Raw genomic sequence first — 23,686 nt, forward strand, 5'->3', positions numbered from 1 at the left:
ACTTAAAAAAAAGGAAGACAGAAAGATAGACTCTTCCTCAAAGCCTGCACATTTTGAAAGTGCCTGCATCCAAGTTCCCTTTGGGTGTATGCTTTTTTCAAGGGCTCACACATCTTGTCATAAAAAAGAATCATTCTAGAATTTGTGTGCTGGTTTCCTTGAAGGGAGGGCAGCCAAAGTTACGGCAAAGCCTAGATAAGTCAATTTCACCATTAATAATCCTCTTCATATTTGTGTGTGTAACCTTCTCTTTCCACAAATGAGATTCCCCAGGTCTCCACTAAATCACGGCTTTGGAAGGCTGTATATTAATATTACAAGATTTAAAATTAGTGTTTCACTTACTCATGGATTCCATAATTTGTGATAGCCACACAGCAATGCTTCTTGACAAGGCCAACCAATACTATTATGCATTGTGACAAACTCTAGTCACCACAATAATTCTATTACTCTGTGAAACAGAGTAACAGCTAATTGAACAGAATCTTTCTGCAAACTATAAGCACGTAAAATCATTAGTAATTATTCCCTCACTTTCCAACCTCCTTAGGGTGACCAGATAGAAAGTGTGAAAAATTGGTACACTTTTTTTGGGGTGGTGGTGTATATGAGACAAAGCCCCTAATGTTGGGATGTCTGGTCACCCTAAGCTTCCTAGATGTTCTTTCTATTACCTCATACTGCGTAATGATGCCATTTGGATCCAAAGGTTCTTTCCAGTTCAGGAAGATCTTGTCTTCAAATGGGGTCCCTTTTAGTGATTTTGCAGGTACAGGGCCAGGCACTGCAAATAAATTAAAATTTTAGCGAGCGAGCGAGAGAAGGAAACTGAACATTGGGTGATGATGTACCCTATCCAAGACTGCAGTTAATGAAATCTCTAAATATTAATATTCCTTTTAATGCAGAAAAAAGGCACAGGCACATATCCAGCTATGCAGGGAATGCAGCCAGTCGAGACCGCACCCCAAACATGATTTCATATGCGTCATGCAAGATAAATTAATTTGGTCTTGCAAAGCACACAGGGAAAAAACCAAACCACATCATAGTCTCAGTCTTTAGTGAACCTCATTAACTTTAATAATAAACCTGTCTCAAGACCAGGACAACACTTCAGCAGAAGAATTTTGAAGACTGCCTCAAAACCAGCCTTCCAAATCAAAGGCCCATAATCATATAATTAAGTACATGTCATATTGCTCCTCCTGGCATCTACTAAAAGAAAGAAATGCTGGGAAACTTTGGTGTCAGTCATCCCTCTTCTAGCTTTGTTTTAAAAACTAAAATCTTAATTAAAAAACAGCAGTTCAACCATCACCGCCGCTTTCCAGGACAACGACGTTAATGCTGCAGTAGAGCGAGAACTGCCTGCTTCAATCTTTCATATAAAAGAAGTTTTTCAAAGCTTTGACCTGAACTAAGCTAGAATGACCCACGTTTCTTATATCAATGTAATCAGTGAAGGAATGTCCCCCCATCCACGGTATAACAAGGTTTGAAGAGTCACTTTAGGACCCATTACCTGAAGTATGATTCATAATAACTAGTAATCACATCAGTACTAGGTCTGAGTGCTTAGGTATCTCCCATTTTCAGTTTACAAGATTTTCACCACCACCCCGCCGCCCTTGCATACGGTTCTTTTTAACCATCAGCACTTCGCCTGGAGTTGAGGATGAACGTGTTGAAAGATTGGTGGGAAGGGGGGAGTGCAGAATGAATATAAGAAAGAGATTTTATTTTTAAAAAGTCTCGCAACTTAACAAGTTGTTTTGATTTAAATATCCAAGCATATATTTGTCTTCCCTAAAAAGGAATTAGTTCCCTTCTCCTCCCTCCCCCCTTAATCCAACATGCAATGAGCTTCACACATGACATTTCCTGGAGATTTATTTTCAAAGTATCTTGCAATTTTGTAAGGGGCAAAAATAAATTAAAAATCACTGGATCAAAGGAAGTGCTGTGCACCGTGTTAGCAGCATCAAGGAACAGAGAGTGGCCTGTCACAACAGCAAGATTTATTTCAGTCTACATGGAAGACGTAAATGATGAACTGACCTCTGGGATAGGCAGCATAATTTGATACATTAATAATAAATTCATGGAGTCAGAGAAGCCCACAAGTAAACAGATGAGACTCCAACACAACTTCATAGGAACTGTTCATCCATCTGTCAGTTGAAGACTTGGGAGAAGTTAACTAAATGCATATACTGCTGTCTTGCTTCACTATACTGACACAGATTGTGTAGTGGATAAAGGCTGATGTGCCATGACAGCCCCTCTGTGCTGTTTGTGGCATTCAAGGATGCTGTCATAAGCATCATTCTATATTTCATGGGAATGCTCGGCTGCTTCTCTTCTCCACAGCTCAAATGAAGCATAGTGTTGCGTGTAGTCTGACCCAGGTGATACCTTTCATTTTACATCTGAATGTGTGTATAAGAATGTATGGGAGTGCAGCTAGAGAATTCCAAACACACTTGCTTATATTTTGCTAAAACAGTTTTGAAAATAGCATTGGAGTGGAAGGGATAAACAAGTGTCCACACATTGTTTGCAAAGAAACCTGAAAAATTATTTGTGTCTTCTTTTTTAAGAGATTGTGCTGCATAAAGGAGTGAAACTGGACACAGGACACGGGAGTCTTGTGTTTTTGTGCACCCTCCCACATTTCTTTTAAACACCCAAGCAGGAAAAGCCCACAGACTGATTGCACTGCATGATCATAGTCTGCGCCTCTGCGCAATAATATTCTTTAACGGTGGCAGCAATAATGTTAAACTGACTGGCACTAGTTAGTTACGTGATTCTATTTCCACAGACACCAAAAAAGCATTGGAACAAAAGTTCAAACTGTGATTATAAACCTCTACTGCTGAGAATGCCAGATACATAAATTGGGGGGAGGGGGAAGGGAAGTAGAGGAAAAAATAAGAGCCTAGAAACAAAGGTTGGCAAGTGAGGAGAGGGATATATGAAAGCAAAGAGATTCTGAAGAGGAGTGTATCTGTAAACCAGTGGGCAGATTCACCAACCAGGTTAGTCAAAATAAAGCCCAAATTCTCAAGTTCAGTCCCCATGTCCCTTTCCTCAGGGCTAGTTTTATTAACAAAAATATTAGTCAACGAACTGCAGGACACCAGGCAACAAAGGCCTCTCTCTAGGGTTGCCAACTTTCTAATTGCACAAAACTGAACACTCCTGCCCCGTCCCTTCTCCAAGGCCCCGCCCCCTACTCGCTCCATTCCTCCTCCCTCCATCGCTCGCTCTCCCCCACCCTCACTTACTTTCACCAGGCTTGGGTAGGGGATTGGAGTGGGCTCTGGGGATGAGAGGTTTGGGGTACGGGAGAGGGCTCCGGGCTGGGGCAGGGGTATGGACTCTGGGCAGGCCAGAAATGAGAGGTTCAGTGTGAGAGAGAGCTCTGGGCTGGGGCAGAGTTCGGGGGGTGGGTGAGTGCTCTGGGGCGGGGCTGGGGATGGGGGATTCGGGGTGCAGGAGGTGCTCCGTGCTGGGCCGAGGAGTTCGGGAGGGGGTGCTGGCTCAGGAGATGAGGGGTTTGGGGTGTAGGAGGGGGTTCTGGGGGGGCCAAGGAGTTTGTAGTGAGGGAGGGGGTGTGGGCTCCAGCTGGGGTGCAGGAGGGGCTCCAGGCTCAGGCAGGGGGTTGGGGTGCAGGGGGTGAGGGCTCCAGCTGGGGGTGTGGGCTCTGGGGTGAGGCTGGGGATGAGGGGTTTGGGGTGCAGGACAGGGCTCAGGGCTGGGGAAGAGGGTTGGGATGTGGGAGGGGTTCAGGGTCCCAGAGGCGCTTACCGCAGCTCCCAGGAAGCAGCCGCCAGGTTCCGGCAGCCATTAGGCCCATGGGCAGGCAGGGAGGCTCCACACACTGCCCTTGCACCCACAGGTGCCACCCCTGCAGCTCCCACTGGTCCTGGTTCCCAGCCAATGGGAGCTGCGGAGTCGGTACTCATAGAGTAGGGGCAGCACGCGGAGACTCTCCGGCTGCCCATGCACCTACGGGCTGCAGGGACCTGGCGGCTGCTTCTGGGAGCCGCACGAAACTAGGGCAGGCAGGGAGTCTGCCTTAGTCCTGGGTTCCTGCTGTGCCATCGACCAGACTTTTAACTGCCCAGTCAGCAGTACCTACCGGAGCCGCCAAGGTCCCTTTTCGACTGGGCATTCCGGTCACAAACTGGATGCCTGGCAACCCTACCTATCTCACTTTCTGTAAACTGGTAAGGGCTAGGACACATCTTTACTCCTAGGTAGCTCTTCTTGGCTATTTCCAAGGTCTCCTGACAGGTCCACATGCAGGGACTTCCCTCAGGGTCTTACCTCATATTCCCAATGCTGAGCCAGGCCTTTCTTTATATAATCTTCCGCAGGCAGTCACATAACAATTGGTCAGGTAACCCCTTGTCTGTTTGGTGACTACATTTCCCACCAAAAGGACCCAAAAGCCAAATCAGGCCCACTGGGTGTATATCCCAAAGCCCAGTGTCTTGTTACACTATTTCTTAGTTGTCTTGTCAATTCCCATAGTCCTCCACAAGTGGTATTTCTTTCCTCCTTTCAGTTGTTTTAATAATTAATACTATATTAAAGCACAAAAGATAAAGAGGAATATATATTAAAAATTATATGACTCAGTTAAGATTCCAAATCAGTGGCCAAATATTTGAACTAAAAATTACAAATATCTTTCGGCAATGGCAGAAAAATTGGAGCTGACATCTAATCCTTGAGCCTCTGCATTCACTTGGGCGACTCAAAAAGAGAGTTTGTGGCTCTGTCAGACTTCCCTTTTTTCCTCCCAATACCCCTATGCAATGGCCCCTCAACCTCTTTTGGGGCCCAGCATTTTATAACACACATATCCTTAAACCACAGCTTCAGTCTTAATTCTGAATTTCCTTGTTTTTATCTGCATAAATCCATTTTATTTTAGACAAGGTTTGTCAATTTCTAACGAAATGGAGTTATACTCATACCAATATGGATAGGGCTCCCAAGCTGTTTGCACAAAGAGTTCTGAACTTATATTTAAAAATATAAAAAATAATAAATATACCATAAACTGAAAGGGAATTTCATCATGGACTTATGGTGGAAATGTCACTAGCTCTTTTAATGATTTATGGATATCACCAGAAGACATTTCATGAAATTATATACTTGTATAGTGCATAGCTTATAATTTATTCTTTTATATATTTATAAGATGGCAGACTTTACAGAATATTATACTTAAAAATAACACAATCAATTGATCTGACATCAGAATAATTCATTATTTTAGAGCACTAAATTTGCATTGAATTATGTCACAGTCATAAAGAAATTGTAATTCCCAAATAGTGTCAGTTGAATATTGTCCTGCATGAATTTTACAGGAAAGGCATTTACTACATCAGTTTTAGTAGAACAATGTTTTAACGGACACCAGATATCATAAAATGATTCCATATTGCTTCAGTTTTCCTGCTACATAATAATGAAAGTGTCAACAGAATATTTTCATTATTATTAAGGATACACTCCATGGTGAAGGCTGCATGGAAATATACACACTGTATAGAGACATAGGTACAGTTATAGTAAGAAGAAATCCTTTGTTGTACAAAAAAGGTAATATGTACCAGCAAGAAACTGATAACATTTACTCGGGGGTAAATATCAGCTTACAACACTTTCAGTGAAGTGCTTTGTGGTTGTGAAAATAGCATCCAAACCCTATCTACCCACATTTCACTCAAGTATCTGATCTTTTTGTTCTTGTACATGGGTTCTTGACCTGGAGGTACTGAACCCTATGGGGGTTGTGAACAGATGTCAGGGGATCACAATCACCATGCCTTTCTCATACTGCTAAATGGGAGGAGGGTCCACAGCTTCATGAGTTGGGATGCTAGGGTTTTCATGGGACAGAAAAGATTGACAAGCACTGTTCTGGTGTGTATAGATTATGGCTGCAGGCCTACAGAAGATTATAAAGCCATAAGATGGGGGTGGGAAAAAGGGACAAAAGAATATGGAGAAAGGAAAAGAAACTGAGTAGGTAAGATGAAGGAAAGAAGAGAAAAAAGGAGTGGAAGAAGGTTAAAAGGCAGCATAGTGAAACAGGGAATGTACAAAGATAGAGAAAAAAGGAGAATCAATATACATGAATTACTTTATGAGTAACTTGCTGATTAAATATGTAAAAATTAAAAGATGTAAAGTTTCAGAAGAGTATATTTAAGAAAAACCCCATCTCTGTTACCCAACATCAGTATTTGCAATTTTCACAGTATTTACTATAGTAAATACATAGATTAGGATTTGACAAACTCTCTCTTTCTGGTATAGGAGACTACAAGACAATATGATCTGGAAATTAACCCAGCTCCACAGAGAAATTCCACCTAATTTTCCAATACAAATTCTAAAAATGGAAAAACTGAGGAATTTATTAAAATGAAAAAGATTTGAGAGAAAAAACTTAAAATGGTCACTCAGGGAACCACAGAACAAACTCCCACCACACAATTACTACCAGTACACAGTTCCAAGGTACTTTCTGAGGTAAACAATGGGAGAACAGAGAAGATGGGCATGGCACTGTAGAAGTATCCTTTTCAATTTGACCATTGATGCAAACAACATCCTGTAATGGGGTCAGCACCCGCCTCTCGCAAGTGACCCTTTTCTCTGGCTGATAATGCCTGCAAACAGTTTTCACAGGGTAGTGCCCCTCTGGCCGATGGTTCTCTCGTCAGGTCTTCAGCAATTCAGCCCTCTGGCCAAGCCATACTATCCCTCCTTCCGAGGTTTACAGTCCAAGTTCTTATCATGGTCCTGGTATGGGGCCGTGGCTCTAAGGCTTCTTCCAGAGGCACTGCCTTCTTCAACCAACCAGCCCAGGCCCATGTCAGTACCCGCAGATGGTGGTGTTTCAGCAGGTCTCCCTGGCCTCATCTTCAATCAGACCAGTGGGGCACTTCTCGGTAACCTCGCTGGCCTGGCCAGGTTCTGTGCTCAGTCCCCAGGGGCTTCAGCCTGCCTGCACTGACCTTCCACTGGTCCTGCTGCTCTTCAGCAGCCTTCCCTGGGGCTTCAGTCCGGTTTGCAGTGAGCTCTCCACAGTGATCTATCAGTGGTACCTGGTGTTCACTCCTCAAGCTCCACACAGCAACTGACTTCTCTGCTCTTCTGCTTGTCTTATATAGGGCCCTTCTGGCCCCAGATTGGCTGCTCCATCAGCCCCTCTGATTGGTTGTTCTTCTGCAGCCACTCTAGGCAGCCTCGAGGACTTCTCTCTGCTCTTATTCTGGGGAAGGGTGAGGCAGGGCAGTGAGGTCTCCAGCAGAGGGCTTCTGGACCTAGTCCACCCTGCCACACATCCACATGACTTTAAAAGTCACTTCCTAAATCTGATACAAAGAACTGTCAACTTTGGACTCAAGGTACAGGGTTAGACTGGGAGGACGAGAAACTGGAAAAACTGTGCTGTTGCAGTTTCTGACTTCATTAACATAAAGCTGGAATAACTGTATAACTGGTTTCAATTAAGATATATTACACCCTGTAAAGGAGAGGGGAACTCACGCTAACACTAACTCCAAGTGTAAACAAGGTCACCGATCTACAGGTGGGAAGATTCAGAAATTCAAGTGTTTTGGCAAGCACCAGTGGATCATTTGACCAGAGTGACAAGATTCAGTACCTTCTTTGATCTTAAAGCCTTCATACTCCATATTCCCAACAATAATCCAAAAGTTAAATGCAAGGTGAGGTTTGTACATGTTGTAGTTCTTTTGGCCAAATTCTGCAAATCTAACTGGCTAAAGGGTAAGAGAAGAGGATAAAAGGATATCTTGAAGAGGCACCTACTCAGCAACAGGGAATGAAGCTCAATTCACGTGGGCATAGCATCATTGCTTTATTGATTCTCATGCAATACAGCAACCATAAATCCCTATACTAAAACCTAAACATATCAATAGTTCCCTCCAGTTTATATTTCTAACCACCTACAAAAAACTTAACACTACATTTGATCTGCATAAAATATTAAAATTGTGTATGTCTCAAAAAATTCCTGTATATCAGTCTCTGTGGCTCTCCACAACTCCTTGTATTCTCTAGCTATACTGTGAAATACTGCAACCCTCTCTTCATTATTGCACTGTCTGAAACATCATTTTTCCTGTTTGTTGGAAAAACTGAATACATGCTAAAAACGCACAAGTGCTCCACCACATCCCAGTTTTGATTGCAGTCAGCATTTACACAACTCACTTCACTGCTTGTACACATATACAAACACACTGCACTTGTTTCAGTTTTCTCTTTTATGTATCTATGTTAGGGTTGTCAAGCGATTAAAAAAATTAATCAAGAGATTAATCACACTGTTAAACAATAATAGAACACCATTTATTGAAATATTTGTGGATGTTTTCTACATTTTCAAATATATTGATCTCAATTACAACACAGAATACAAAGTGTACTGTGCTCACTTTATATTTATTTTTGATTTACAAGCATTTTCACTGTAAAAAAACAAAAGAAATAGTATTAGGTGAACTGAAAAATACAAGTACTTTAGTGCAATCTCTTTATCGTGAAAGTTGAACTTACAAATGTAGAATTATGTACAAAAATCTGCATTCAAAAATAAAACAGTGTAAAATTTTAGAGCCTGCAAGTCCATTGAGTCCTACTTAGACAAACAGTTTTATTTACATTTGCAGGAGATAACGCTGCCTGCTTCTTGTTTACAATGTCACCTGAAAGTGAGAACAGGCGTTCTCATCGCACTGTTGTAGCCGGTGTTGCAACATATTTACGTGCCAGATGTGCTAAAGATTCATATGTCCCTCATGCTTCAACCATCATTCCAGGGGATATACGTCCATGCTGATGACGGCTTCTGCTCGATAATCCAAACCAGTGCGGACCGACGCATGTTCATTTTCATTATCTGAGTCAGATGCCACCAGCAGAAGGTCTGTTTTGGTGGTTCAGGTTCTGCAGTTTCCGCATCGGAATGTGCTCTTTTAAGACTTCTGAAAGCATGCGCCACACCTCGTCCCTCTCAGATTTTGGAAGGCACTTCAGATTCTTAAACCTTGGTCAACTGGTGTAGCAATATTTAGAAACCCATATTGGTACCTTCTTTGCGTTTTGCGAAATCTGCAGTGAAAGTGTTCTTAAAATAAAAACATGTGCTGGATCATCATCCAAGACTGCTATAACATGAAATATATGGCAGAATGCAGGTAAAACAGAGCAGGGGACATACAATTCTCCCCCAAGGAGTTCAGTCACAAATTTAATTAATGCATTATTTATTTAATGAGCGTCATCAGTTTGGAAGCATGTCCTCTGGTATGGTAGCCAAAGCATGAACGGGCATATGAATGTTTAGCATGTCTGGTACGAAAATACCTTGCAATGCCAGCTACAAAACTGCCAGGCAAATGCCTGTTCTTACTTTCCGGTGACAATGTAAATAAGAAGAGGGAAGCATTATCGCCTGTAAACGTAAATAAACTTGTTTGTCTTAGAGACTGGGTGAACAAGAAGTAAGACTGAGTGGACTTGTAGGCGCTAAAGTTTTACATTGTTTTGTTTTTGAGTGCGGTTATGTAACAAAAAAAATCTACATTTGTAAGTTGCACTTTCATGACAAAGAGATTGCACTACAGTAGTTGTATGAGGTGAACTGAAAAATACTATTTCTTTTGTTTATCATTTTTACAGTGCCAATATTTGTAATCAAAATAATATACACTTTGATTTCAATTACAACACAGAATACAATATATATGAAAATGTAGAAAAACATCCAAAATATTTAATAAATTTCAGTTGGCATTCTATTGTTTAACAGTGTGATTAAAACTGCAATTAATCACAATTAATTTATTTAATCACGATTAAGTTTTCTGAGTTATTCACATGAACTAACTGCGATTGACAGCTCTAATCTATGACCTTACATGTACACACACACACACACACACGAGATAAACTGTTTCTTTCTCTATTATGTGTACAGAATTATATACATTATTCAAAGTTTGTATGTCTTTTCTAGTGTCTTGAATTGGCAGTTAATCAGCTAAAGTTATGGAAACTAAGCCAGCTCTATTTCCATACAATAGTTTTCATCTAATTAAGGAACTATAGTTCATGCTGTTTTAGTTCCATATTAAGATTCATAACAGACAATCACTGAATAGCTTGATAAACATCTGAATCTGTCCTTTGTTTCTCCTCATGTAAGTAGGGCTGTCTTACTAGGGGACTTAAACCATGAACTTTAAGAAGTAGGTCTCAAAAAATTACATGTTCTCTTTTTTTAAAAAGTCAGCTAATAGATAACGTATGTGCTATATAACATGTAACATATTCTGTTGAAGCTATCCTGAATTTCAGGTAAAATATTGCAATGCTGAACTGAATATTTAAATATAAATGTACAGAATAAGTTTCCTCCATTGAATATTCTAAAAAAAAAAAAGTCCTTAACTAATACCACAAAAACCAACACCTTGTGTCCAATATGAATATATTTCATAATTAAGGAAACATTTTTATCGTACATAAAAGTTATGCACGGTGGCATGGGCTAAATGTTGGTCCGTTTCAGTTAGTTTTTCAGAATAACTACTAAAATATTTGAAAAGCCACAATTTTGGGGGCAATTTAACTTTCTTATAACTAATTAATAGACCAGCAGTGGCCAAACTGTGGCTCGCAAGCCACATGCGGCTCTTTTACTGTTAAAGTGAGGCTCGCAGAACCCCCCATACTGCCCCCACCATTTTTCATCTACCAGACTGGGTGGGGGCAGGGGAGCTTGGGAACTCTGCCTTGAAGCGAGGTGGTGGGGTAGGAGCTTCTGCCCAGCGGGGAGTGGGGTCACAGGGCTTCAGCCCTGTGGGGTGCTCATTCTGGGGCTCAGGGTTTCAGCAGAAGAGGGGCTGAAGCCTGGAGTCCTGTCAGGCGCCTCCCGCACAGCTGAAGACCCAAGCTCTGGCCCCTGGCAGGTGGGCCCCAGCGCTTGGACTTCTGAAGATTGTCGTATGTGGCTTAGAAGACCAGTAAGTTTGGCCACCCCTGTAACAGACTGTGACCTTTGTTCATCAGAAGACATATTTTAACTCACCAAACCATTCCCTCCCGCTCCTTTAGATTAAATATAATTTCTAAAATAGCATTTGTGCATACCATCTTCATCTGTTTGAATAATGGTCTCCTCACTCTCCTTTCTCCCTTCAGGATTAGTTAGGATCATTTTGAGGCTGACATTTGTGTAAGGAGGCAGGTGATCCACCACATGCTGGGGTGCTTTGGGGTCCATATCCAAGCAGTCTGCTTTGTTCTCATTGTGACCACGGAAGTAGTGGTAGCAAATAGTTACATTGAAAGTGTGACATCGAGTAATATTGTAACCCAGAGACTCCCAATCCACTGCAATGTGTCTGGCCTGGATCTCAGCAATCTTCAGCGTTTTTGGTGTTCTCATGGGCTCTAGAAGACACAGAATATAATTGAGATAACCCTGTTAATGTTTCCCACATTCACATTGACTTGTTAAGTGATACACTTAGAAATGTCAAAGCACCGGAGATACCCAGCAAGTACAAACCCATCACTGGAAAAAGTGATATCCCTTGCAAGAAATACCCTAAGGTGAAATGCCACACATTTTCATTTCTCTTCTGCTCTCTTCTCTGTAGGTTTCAATCAGTGATTAAGATTTACCAACATTAAAAATAAAATGTTAATTAACAGTGCTAACAATTCAAAGCATTTAAGAATACAGAAGGCAAATTCAGGAAGAGTGACCAAAAGGCCACCACAGCTGTTGTTGCTAACTTCCCCCTATTTCCCCTTTATCGTTTTTTAAATGAGTAAATTAGATAATATATCATAGTGGTGAAGAGTCAAAATGCTCTTCGGCATGATTTATCATGCCACCAAACTATGCTGTATACTAATTACACTAATTGCTGTACTAAACTAGCAGTTACAAAAATGATGCAGATATTCATTAACGTTTATTATTTCAGTAATGATGCTATTAATTCAAGCAAGAAAGCCAAGAAATATTACAAAAACACTTTTGGATGTTTACATCATATTCTACCTCCTTTTACCACTCAATACACTTTGTCTGTGCATAGCTCTGAGCTAGTAATCAGTGCACCATCCCTCAAGCTCAACTGTTATCTGCACATGAACTTCCACTCAGCTAGAAATTAACAGCAGAACATCGGATACTTGGCTGGGTTGCCATCAATCTATCATTGTCTCTCCAGCGCATTCATCCCTCATGCAAGACTAACTTTTATAGTCAAACTTAATTAAAATGATTACACAATGAAAGTCATGACCATGAATATATATACACTAGAGCTGCACTAGAAATTTACCAAGGGAATGTTTCTACACTCTTAATATATTTACTTGCCAAAGAAAATAAAGCAAGCTCTAGGGTACACTTTAACCTTGTGTCTTTGCTGATTCTAGGTGAAACAAGAGAGAATACACGTATGTGAAACACAGATTTTTCTTTTTGGGGTGTGACTGTCCTGTATAATTTTCATTTATGAATCAAGAATCTCAAGCAGGCAAATGTTCTGTTGAAAGCACAGATGGCATATCCAAATGTGTGAGAGTCTCAAGGAATATACTCTATTCAGCATGCAGTTTACAAAACAACTGCAACCAAACTACTTAATTTTCTTTCTCTACACACACCGAGTTATGGATTAAAAGCCACACATTAGTTTTCTTAATATTTACATTAACCCATCACCTCCCTCTCAAATCCACTATGAGCTTGAATTTACAGATTCCTGTGTACACACACGTGTGTTCTCTTCCACCCTTGAGTACTGAGTTACTACCAAATTTGTGGTAGTGGCCTTCTGAACACGTTGCCCAATGTGACAAAACTACTAGGGTTGAGAGAAATCATTTAATGGGTCTATGGAGATCAGATGGATGATGGAGGGATATAAGCTTCCTTTGGAAAGTGAGCACTGGGTGTTACTTGTCTGCTTATCTATCTGAAAAATAGTAGTTATAAAGAAGGGCAGTAACTTGATAGTTTCTCAGGATACGCCTATGCTATAAGCTTTGCGGAAGGGGTTTTTCCGTTGCTGTAATAAAGGCACCTCCACAAAAGGCAGTAGCTGGCAATGTCTATACTGGGGCTTAAGTCAGCCTAACTATGTCTCTCTGCGGGGGATGAATTTTTCACACCTCTGAGCAACACAGCTAAATTTACCTAAACTTTAGGTGTAGACTAGACCTCATAATGGGATGGTTCAGGATCAGTGTTTCCCTTTCACAGGTGTAGAAAATCCATATGCCAATGTTTTAGGAGAATATAATCTCTAAAAAGGAAAAAAAATTACCAAGTCTTTTTAAGCCAGACATTTTAGACTTAGACAAGGTGGGTGAGATAATAATCTTGTATTATACCAACTTCTGTTCGTGAGAGAGACAAGCTTTTGAGCTTACAGGTGACCTGAAGAAGAGCTCCGCGTAAGCTCAAAAGCTTGTCTCTCTCAACAGAAGTTGGTCCAATAAAAGATATTACCTCACCCACCTTGTTTCTCTAATATCCTGGGACCCACATGGCTACTACAATACTGCATACAACTTTTAGATTTAGATTTTTAAGACAGACCATAACAGGAATAAACATCCCTATGCACTCAGATTGAGAATTTGAAGTCTACAGAAATAAGCGGAAGATTGTGTAATTAGACAAGTTTTGTTTTATATATTATTTTCTCTTCTAAAAATGATCCCACTGTTCTCAATTTTTTTTCTTTTTCCTATCCCAAGCCCCCATCCTGTTCTATAACACACACATTTCTAACCTGCTCCGTGTATTAAATTAATATAAAAAGAGCATATGCACATAATAATATAGGATAGTTGGTTCTAAAGATTCAAGCCTTGCATGTCTGAGAATCAAGCAAAGCCTTAGACCAACCGGTGATGGGAAATGCACTGATTTTTTTATTTGGTTTCCTCCAAGTCAGAACCTTAATATGGATTCACACTGTGTTACACAGGATTTTTGAAACAAACAAACAAAAAATACGTGTTGTTAATTTTGAAAAAAATATTTTACAATCCTATGCAAATTTTACAAATATGTGTCAGTATCAGAGGAGATATTAAAAAGCATCCTTTATCCACCTGTCAAAAAAGGAGGAATAAGATAGGAAGCATGATCTAGCTTTCTCACATGCACTCTCATCTTTGGCAGAGATTAACCAATTCTGCATAACTGAGATGGTAATTAAAGTCTACAGAGTCTCTCAACAGCTTTGGTAAACTGTGCCAACTGTCCCACTGCTGCTAAAATGATGCTTTAAACACAATTTTACTCTTGCCTCTGAAAAACATTCACAACAGGGCTCTCTAGAGGTAAAGTCCAATTGTTTTAAACTGCTGCACCACAAATTCTCCATCTGTAAGACCCTGGTAGAAAGTAATCTTCCAATAATTATTTTCCTCAGACAAAAAGCTATTGAATTGCTTGGTAAGCTTTAGGAAACTCGCTGCATCTCATTACAAAAAAAAAAAAAATTTACATAAGAAGAAGAGGAAGCTCCCTCCACACCCATACTGCCATGATGTACTTCAGAGCTTTACTTTCCCCCAAAATGTTATCTTAATTCTCCTGTAATTTGTTTCCAACTGATGGTTCTTTTCTCAGTTAAAGGTATCCTTTCAGGAACAGCAGTCCAAGCCAGTGTGTGGTGAGGTGTGTAGTAATTATTAATCTCATCCCTTGGTGGTTGTAATTTCCCTTCCTTGAACTTTCCAATCACAGCTAGAACTGCTTTGTCTAAAGTGCATGAATGTCACTCCAGAACTTGCTCCTCTATTATATTAGGTTATACCAAAGTGGTATCCCCTGCTTAACATGAATGGAATAAAACTCCCTCCAGAACACTCCTAATTTCTTAATCAATGAAATGAAGCTAACAGAGTAACAATACACAGCTCTTGCCAGTTTCAAAGCACAGTACAAACATTAATCTTCACACCACCTGGCCCTGTCAGATAGGTAAGTATTATTATTCCCATTTGACTACTGAGGAAACAGACACAGAGAAGTTAAGTGACTTGCTCAAGACCACAAGGCAATTTATTGTCAGAGCCAGGAACAGAATTCAGATGTACCTGGCTCCCCTCTCTGTGAGATAACACTGGCTAACAATAGCAGTGGCACATGCACCAAGCTTAGGTTTCAAATCCTAATTCCCATTGGAAAAGATAACTATCACTGCTCCTCAATGTCAGTTCGTTACAGGGGATTAGAAAAGATTTTGCTAAAAGAAAAAAAATATTAACTGAATATCTATGCAGAATTAAGGACAAGTAATTTGAAAAACACCACCTTTATGTACTCATCCCCTTGAGTCTCATGTTACACCTATCCTCAAACTTTAGGCATAGGAACAGTTCAAATTTTTAAAAGAAAACTTTACGTGAAACAATTTTAATTCACCCAGTGTCAATACCCATCCACACTTCCTCATCTCCAGCTCAACCTCTCCCTTCAGAAAAAATCTGAGTGAATAGATAGATCTTGCAGCATGCTCTGAAGGACAAACTTGAGAGTCTGTTACTCCAACTCTGTTTCATTGTTCAGCAAGCCTCCCTCCACAGAGAACACTCTTCCCCCAGTCTGAGGTGAAAACATCTAGGGGCCATGAATCCAAGTTGACTGTAACTTTCAGATTTAAAATGAGAGAGAGAGAGAGAGAGAGAGAGAGAGATGTTCTTTAAGGCCCTGATTTAGCAAGGAACTTAAAGGATGTGCCTAAGAACCTTAGTTGAATCAGTGCCTACAATACTTATCTGTCCAGTACTGAATTTTGCATCCAAGATTTTCCTAACAAGGACCTAAACAAATCACAGTTAACAGAGTGCCATTTTAGGTGCCTTGTGAATTGTCAAGAATCAAAATGGGATTTTCAGATGCAGTAAAGTGAAGGAGAAACTATTTCTCAAGTATTTGGAAAATTGTTATTTTTAACTTTGTACAAATTTGGGGTTCATTATACTACCTTGCAATCTCAAGCTGCTGCTTACGTTGTAAAGCTATAACAAGGGACAGTATTAAATTTTTTTGTTTTTGAGTTTAAAATATACTTTAAATCAAGCAGTTAACTATTTGGAATTTTTGGCATTAAATCTTGTTTTTAACATGAAAATGTGGGATTTTACTCAAAAGTCATTTTTCCAAAAAACTAAAAAAATAAATTAAATGCATTTCTTACAGGGGACAACTCTTCATGTGGGGCAGTGGCAAAGGGCTCAAGTGGCTCATTAGATGCTGTATGAGGAGAGAAAATCAGTTGGCATTTGAAAGATTTCCAAGTTAACTGATAGGAAGCACAGTAAATCTGAGTATTTTGATTAGCCAACGGCATACCCTTTTTGGTCATTATGGTGACAGGAAATGTGAAGGATTTTATTCTTATCTTTAACTCAGGGAGAGCAGAGTGTATATGGGGAAGGGAACTCTTCATGTGAGGGGTTGGTGGAAGTTGGATTCAATACTAAATCTAGATTCAGATTGGAGAGAGGTAAGTGCTCAGATACTATGGTGCCAGGGGCCATGTAATAGTTTAGACTAGACTAATCCTTGACAGATCAATCTCTTTTTTTTCCATAAAAGGTCAAAATACTCCCTCTAATCACCATTGTCTCCTTCAATATCACCCCCCCCCCCCCACACACACACATACTTTTCCACCATTCCACCACCCGGTCCTTCCCTGACCTCCACTCTAATAACATACATGACTTCTCAGCTACCTCTCAACCCCTATCTGCACACTCTCTCTTCCACCTCAAGGTCTGTCTTCAATTTTGGCTTAACTTCAATATGTGCTGCTTTGTCTCCTCCTCTCATGCTGTTGAACATCTCTAGAGAAAGTTCCATGATCATATGGACTTCCTTCACTAAAAATTTATTCTGCCATCTTCCTGCTCAAGCAGCACTACTTTCTCCACTCCGATTCCCATGCTGGTAACGCCAGCTGTCTATTCACGGCTTTGGAGGACATCCTCAACCTTTCCCTCATTCTTCCCCACCTTCATCTTGGATCAGGACCTTGTCAACTTTTTCAGTGATAAAACTAAAATATTCGACGGACTTCCTCACCTTTTTCTGCTATTCTGTCCTAGACCTTTCACCACCTCCCTGAAGCAGCTCTCAAAGTTCTAATAATCTTCCTGGCTAAACCTCACGGCCTCACCTTCCTTGACCTCTCCTACATTGGTGGGGAATGCATAGGGCTTCATCCTTGGCCCCTCTAAATCTTACTGATCTCTAGTCAATCTTACCTGCCCACAGGGATTCAACCACCATGTTTATGCTGATTATTCACACATTCATCTCTTCACTTCTTACCTCTGCCTCTAATTCTGCATCTCTGCGTGTCTTACTGACATTTTCATGTGGATGTCTTGCTATTAACTTAGTCAGATCAACAGGTCATCTTCCTCGCCCCATTTCTGTTGTCAACATTGGAAAGACCACCATTCTCTCAGTAACTCAGGCCCATACCCTGGCCGAAGTCCCCCATTTCTTTGTTACTCCTATTTGGTGTGTCTTGTCTTTGACTGTAAGATCTTAAAAAGAACAGGAGTACTTGTGGCACCTTAGAGACTAACGAAAGCTTATGCTCTAATAAATTTGTTAGTTTGTTAGTCTCTAAGGTGCCACAAGTCCTCCTGTTCTTTTTGTGGATACAGACTAACACGGCTGCTACTCTGAAACCTATAAGGTCCTAGAGGTAGAGATTGTCTCTTACAATATATGCACAGCACCCAGGACCATAGGGTGCCGTTTAGGATCTCTGGATATTACAGGAACAAATTAATAATAGATCATCACCCTCCCCATTTCTAACTGAATGGAAATATGATTCCAAATAATAGGAACAAGGTGACTATACACTCAGATAAAACAGAGCAGATTTTTAAGATTTGTTTCAATACTACAAAAATGCATGTTTTATTATAATTGACAAGTGCAGTCAATGGCTAATTTACTTAAAACAAATACTGATCTCCAGTTCAAAGGCTAAACATAGTCAGGAATAGCAAACCTGAGAGAGCGAGAGAGAGAGAAAAAGAAGTCTGTACATTTAAGCTGGCTCTTCAATCCATGTCCAAAACTGTACCAAATAAAAGAATTACACACATAGGACCTTCATGTGCAACAATTTATGGATCAAGAAGATTTAACCCAACTTTATAAGATAAAATAAAGAACAACTTTAGTAATTCTCTAAAGGTTAATAATAGAGGGATAGATGGCAGGAAGAGACCGAACTTGTTGACCCCCAGACACCTCTCAATAGCAGGATGATTTAATAAGTAGCTTGAGAACAGATGGAATGAAATTCAATTTCTTTAGCACTTGATAAGCGACACGTGATATGACAGGTCAATATCAGTGCCTCTTTGTAGAGATTATCTCAATTTATTCAGAGGTAGTTGTGAAAACAAAAGCCTTCACAGCTACAAAAGAAACAAGGGCAGCACATGCATTTGCCCAGAACCAATTTTTAATGATAAAACTTCTTATCCTGCAGTCAATCAGAGGGGGGGAAATGCCCCCCCCAAAAGCCGTTTTCAAAGATGTACACAAAATAAGGATACTGAAGCATGACAAGTGCTTTGCCACTGTTGCCATTCATCAGAAATCCTAAAGGTTGATTGCAATGCACAATTTCAATTCCATTTATCTGAAAAAACAAAAATGAGTTTTATGACCAGAAGATAAAACACACATTTGTCTGTGTGAAACTGAAAACAACGAGACAAATTTTATAGCAAAGGTAAACTCAGATGAAAGAACCGGGCCCCTTGACCCTTGAGTGACAGGGTATTCAATGCTCCCCTCCCTCCCCCGCAAGAGGTTTATTTCTGTTTGTGTGACATTACAATCAAAAGCCAGCTAAAAATTTCTACACACTGAAGCACAACATGTTGCATAATCACTTCGTATTCCAAAATAATGTTAACTATTATCGATGTTAACTCTTATTAAGCTAATGATGGCTTGGGTTGACTTGACTCGTAACGCAAGAAGAGGAGAGCCCCGAGTTTGTATGAAACTGGAGGACTCTTGCTACTTTGAGTGTGGGGCTAGATACATTACACAAATACACACAAATTGTTGAGACAAGACCAGTGCTGAGGGCTGCAAATTTTATTAATTTTTTTTTTTTTTTTTTTTTTTTTTTAGCAACTATTGCCATGGCTGCTAAGACCTTTGAATACAGACAGTGACGTACAAAAACAAGATTGTAGTAAAACTCTTAAAACACAAACACAATTTTTAACTGACTAACTTAAAATAAATTTTTTTTCTGATAGAGCCCCCTTAAAATAGTGTGATCTGACATTTTAAAAGAAGAATTACTTTTTTTGAATTTGATGGGTTTCCCTTCTTTTGCTGATAGTCTTTTCAGCAAAGGACAGCGGACAGACTCAGGAGCAACGCAACCACATTTTCTTAGGCTCTTTCCTACTTCTCCCTCTGAGCATCACCTATCTGTCCATTTTTTCATCAGTACACCACTGAGGTAAGGCCTCCTGAAGTTTAAGCCTCTCCTTGGAAACTGCTGAGGAGTCACAGGGAGTACAGTATACAGCTGCCCTTCCAACAGCAGCCTGGCTGAATACTGAAATTAGCTCCCTGAATGAAGGGGTATAAGAAATAAAGAAGAGGTTTACTCTAGCTGCCACCATGACACCTGTTGCTCTCTGGTTTTGTGAGGGGACCCAGAAAAATAAAATACCTCCTGGTCCAAACTCAAACTACAGCTCTGCTCCTGTAAACATCCTCTGCAGAGCAAGCCAAGGGACAAGCATGCAATTGAACTCCCCACTTCAGAGCAGGGCATGAATGGTGTCATTATTCTAGTGCATGAGACAAGGAGTGTGACTGATCAAGAGGATACACAAAGTGCTGTCAAATGTAAAACGTACAACAGAAAAATCAAACAGTTTTACTTCCCTAACTTGATTCAGCATACTTATAACATTAGTAGACAAACCGAAACAAAAACGTAGACAGAAATGTGATTGAGAAGTTGACTGTCTCTAATCATAAATTAAAAAATAAATTCAACTTGCAGCATTCCCCAAAAGTCACTAGGTTAGAGCTATTATGAATGTCAAAAGAAGATCAAATGCCAAAGACAGAGTGTCAGGGAAAAAGTGTGCACCACTAGAACCCTCATTTGGCACGAGCAGGTCAGCACTACGGATGCGTGTAGCCATCTTTGGGAATGGTACAATTCAGACTCCGTGTGTGCGTGCGTGTGTCTGAGAAAAAGAGCAAGCACATGTGCTGGGACGTGCTGAGACTAGGGGTGGAGCCCATATTTAAGTTATGAATAAAACCTAGATGTCCTAAGTCAGGTGCTCTGAATTGAAAAATACTATTTATCTTTTGTTACAGTGAAAATATTTGTAATAAAAAATAATATAAAGTGAGCACTGTACACTTTGTATTCTGTGTTGTAATTGAAATCAATATATTTGAAATGTAGAAAAACATCCAAAATATTTATAATAAATTTAAATTGGTATTCTATTATTTAACAATGCGAATAAAACTGTGATTACTCACAACTATTTTTTTTTAATCTCATGATTAATTGCAATTTTTAAAATCATTTGACAGCCCTAGTTTTAAGATATTAAAGCTGTCACTTATTTTCCTTTTTTAACAGTGAATAGGTAATATTTCGTATGACCACGTCTGAGTGTTGATTCATGCCCCCCAGCAATTTTTCCATCAAGCTTACCCTGAATTAAAACTCTGACACTTGTATATCTTGGGCCAAACTTTACTCTTATTTAAGTCAGTGCAAAACTGGAGTAATTCCAATGATTTCCATGAGGTTTCTCTGACTTACACTAGCATGAGAGCAGAATCCAGATCCCGGTTTGCATAAAATTTTTCTTTTGCCAGAAAAGATGTGCTTAAAAATAAAAAGCATTATATATTTATTTGGGAGTGAGTAACTAAATCAGAAGACAAGAGAGGCATCAAAAGTGTGCACTGAGGATGGAGGAGAGATAAATTATACCACATTGTACAGTATAAAGTTATATCTTCCTGTCATATTTGTGAGCACGTTTCTTAGACTCTTGTTTTGTGTTCATAATTCCATCACTAGACTCACCACTGGAGGTTGAAGCAGACACTCTGCATAAAGATGAGTCCATTCTGCTTCTTATCACAAAACAGAAAGAGCAATTCACTATTAAGCAAATGAGGCCTGGACATAGGAAGGTCCTATGTGGTGATACTAGGGCAGCACAGACACAGTGACTTACAATGATTCTTTATCCTTGACTGCCAACAGGGTACTCAGGGTGGCATAAAAGAAGATATGGGGCCCCCCTTAAGGATCTTACAAGCCATTGCAGAGTCTCATCTCAGAAAAGACTAGCACAAGCTCCTACCAACTTGAACAGAAAAGATGCTCTGATGATAAGGATCTTCTGCATTCAAGTCCCTCAGCTAGTTGCTTGCATAGCTGGATGGTGCAAATGGCCAAATTGGCACCCGCACAGCCATCTCTGCACAGCCAACGTGTCCAGACCTGCTCTACAAATGCCACACCAGGAGGTTTACATTTTGAGCTACAAAATGGAGGTCCCCCCCACATAGTGAGACCTTGCATGTCTGGTGCATGCAAGACCACATTATCCAAAGGTTCAGGGGCAGACGGCATCATCTTGCCCCTTGTATCTGCAACCCCATCTGTTGATGGCGTGACCTCATTTGGAGTTGCAACCCACAGCCTGGGAACCTATGAGATAGAAATACAATCATCAAAGAAACATTTCTGGCATAGTCTCTGAACAACTTATGTGCCTTTTGATAGGAGGCTACTAGAGCCATTTCCCTTCTGCCTCTATTCCAGACCAGCCCTGGTAATTTAAACCACTACAGTCTCAGAGATATAGTACAGAGACAAAAAAATAACAGCACTGATGACAATTACTTGTTCTTTTCCTTTTGATGGTATGTTTATTCTACTACCTCCATAGATGATTAACAATTTGTGTATCCTTCACATGTAATCAATAGCTGTGAAGTCTTGTATTAGCTTTAGAGATTAGACATCCCTTGATAATAAATTCCATCGATTGCAGTTTAGCTGCAGAAATCCCAGTATATTTTTTGGAGTTTAAATTAAAAGGAGATATATAGCTTACAAGGAGTGGAAATGCCAGCATGATTATAAGGTGTGACCTCTTTAAACTCATTCCTCTAGAGGAATAAGCCCTATCTGGTATAATAAAACATGAATCAGCATGTCAACAGGCATCAAGCTGCAACAGTAAACACAGTGAAATTGTGACCAAAAGCATTATAAAACTCCAAAGAAACCTGCCTAGGACTGTAATTAATACAGGCGTCTTGAAAGGATTAATTGTCTACATTCATTTGTAAATTACAAAATTAACACAGACAGAAAAAGTTAACCCTTGACTTACAAATACAAGATCTGTGGCTATATTAACAGAGAATTCAAGAGTCACCTTTCTAAAAAATACACATTTTTAACAACTGTAACTAGTACAGCTGCGTGAATACTACACAAAAAGCCTGCACCAACATTCGGTTGAATATGAACTTCCAACTTCTTGGATAATAATCATGATGCCTTTCCAATGAACATTCTCACAAACAATTTTTTTAAAGAATATTTGTGGAAAGCTCAAATCTTTTGAATATTGGTTTGAACTTGTTTAGTTACTGTAGTGGCAAGACCTACTACAGGAGTTCTTCATGGACCTCTTGAAATCTCAATTTCTTTCTTCTGTATAGAAAAGTTTAAGTCTTCCAGTCAAAGAGCAGAAATACCACCACACAACTTACGTGATCAGTTACACACCATGAACAACAAACAGTCAAAAATTAAACACATAATGGTAATGGAAGCATATAATTTGCAAACATCAGCAATTTGCCTTGTCCACTATTGCCACCCCCAATAGTTCAAAAACAAAGAGTTCCCACCTCCATCCTCCCCAAGATTGGCTAAAATCATAAGTGTTTAAAAAGAAAAAAGAATAAATTATAAGTGAGGCTCTGGGCCAGCCTTCCAACAGCTGGGGGCAAACAACCTACCTAGTTTTAAGATGGATCTGGATAAACATATGAATGGGGTTATATGATGGGATTTCCTGCAACAGCAGGAACTGAACACGATGACCCAGTCTTGTTGTTTTGCTCTGCCTTTTCTGCTTTTCAATCTCTCCTTGCCACCAGTAATGTGTGTTCAACATTTACAGGTTTAAAATTCAACTTTAAATGCACACAAAATGTGCACCTGCAAAAATGCAGACCTCAGCTTCTCCCTTCCACTGCCCAGAACTTTCCCAGCCCCAGCTCTCCCATATTCCACAGCAGGCTCCAGCAGATCCAGATTACCATGGGGCTATCCCCTGACTCTGGCTTTCAGAGGTTGTGGCTATGTCTGAGTTCCTACGTCCATTAACTCTGCCTTTCTGTATTGTGGGGAGGCTGCTGTTGTGTTACTCTGAGAGGGCAACTGCATTGTGCAGCACCAGCTCCCAAGGGTATGTCCACATTGCAATT

At 40.1% G+C, this 23,686-nt stretch overlaps 1 protein-coding gene across 20 annotated transcripts in view; it reads right to left on the minus strand.

Annotated features, from left to right (window-relative positions):
- PTPRK (protein tyrosine phosphatase receptor type K) overlaps positions 1-23,686 on the minus strand; it is a 577,439-nt gene that overhangs the window by 108,692 nt on the left and 445,061 nt on the right. For all 20 annotated transcript variants that reach the window (XM_037894772.2, XM_043542882.1, XM_037894762.2 and 17 more), the window contains exons 8-9: positions 11,230-11,532; positions 678-787 (exon numbers count right to left, since the gene is read on the minus strand). In XM_037894772.2, the coding sequence (XP_037750700.1) occupies positions 678-787; positions 11,230-11,532 (413 nt within the window). The remainder of the gene's footprint in view (positions 1-677; positions 788-11,229; positions 11,533-23,686) is intronic.

Source organism: Chelonia mydas, chromosome 3 (genome assembly GCF_015237465.2).
Source record: "Chelonia mydas isolate rCheMyd1 chromosome 3, rCheMyd1.pri.v2, whole genome shotgun sequence".
Lineage (NCBI taxonomy): Eukaryota > Metazoa > Chordata > Testudines > Cheloniidae > Chelonia > Chelonia mydas.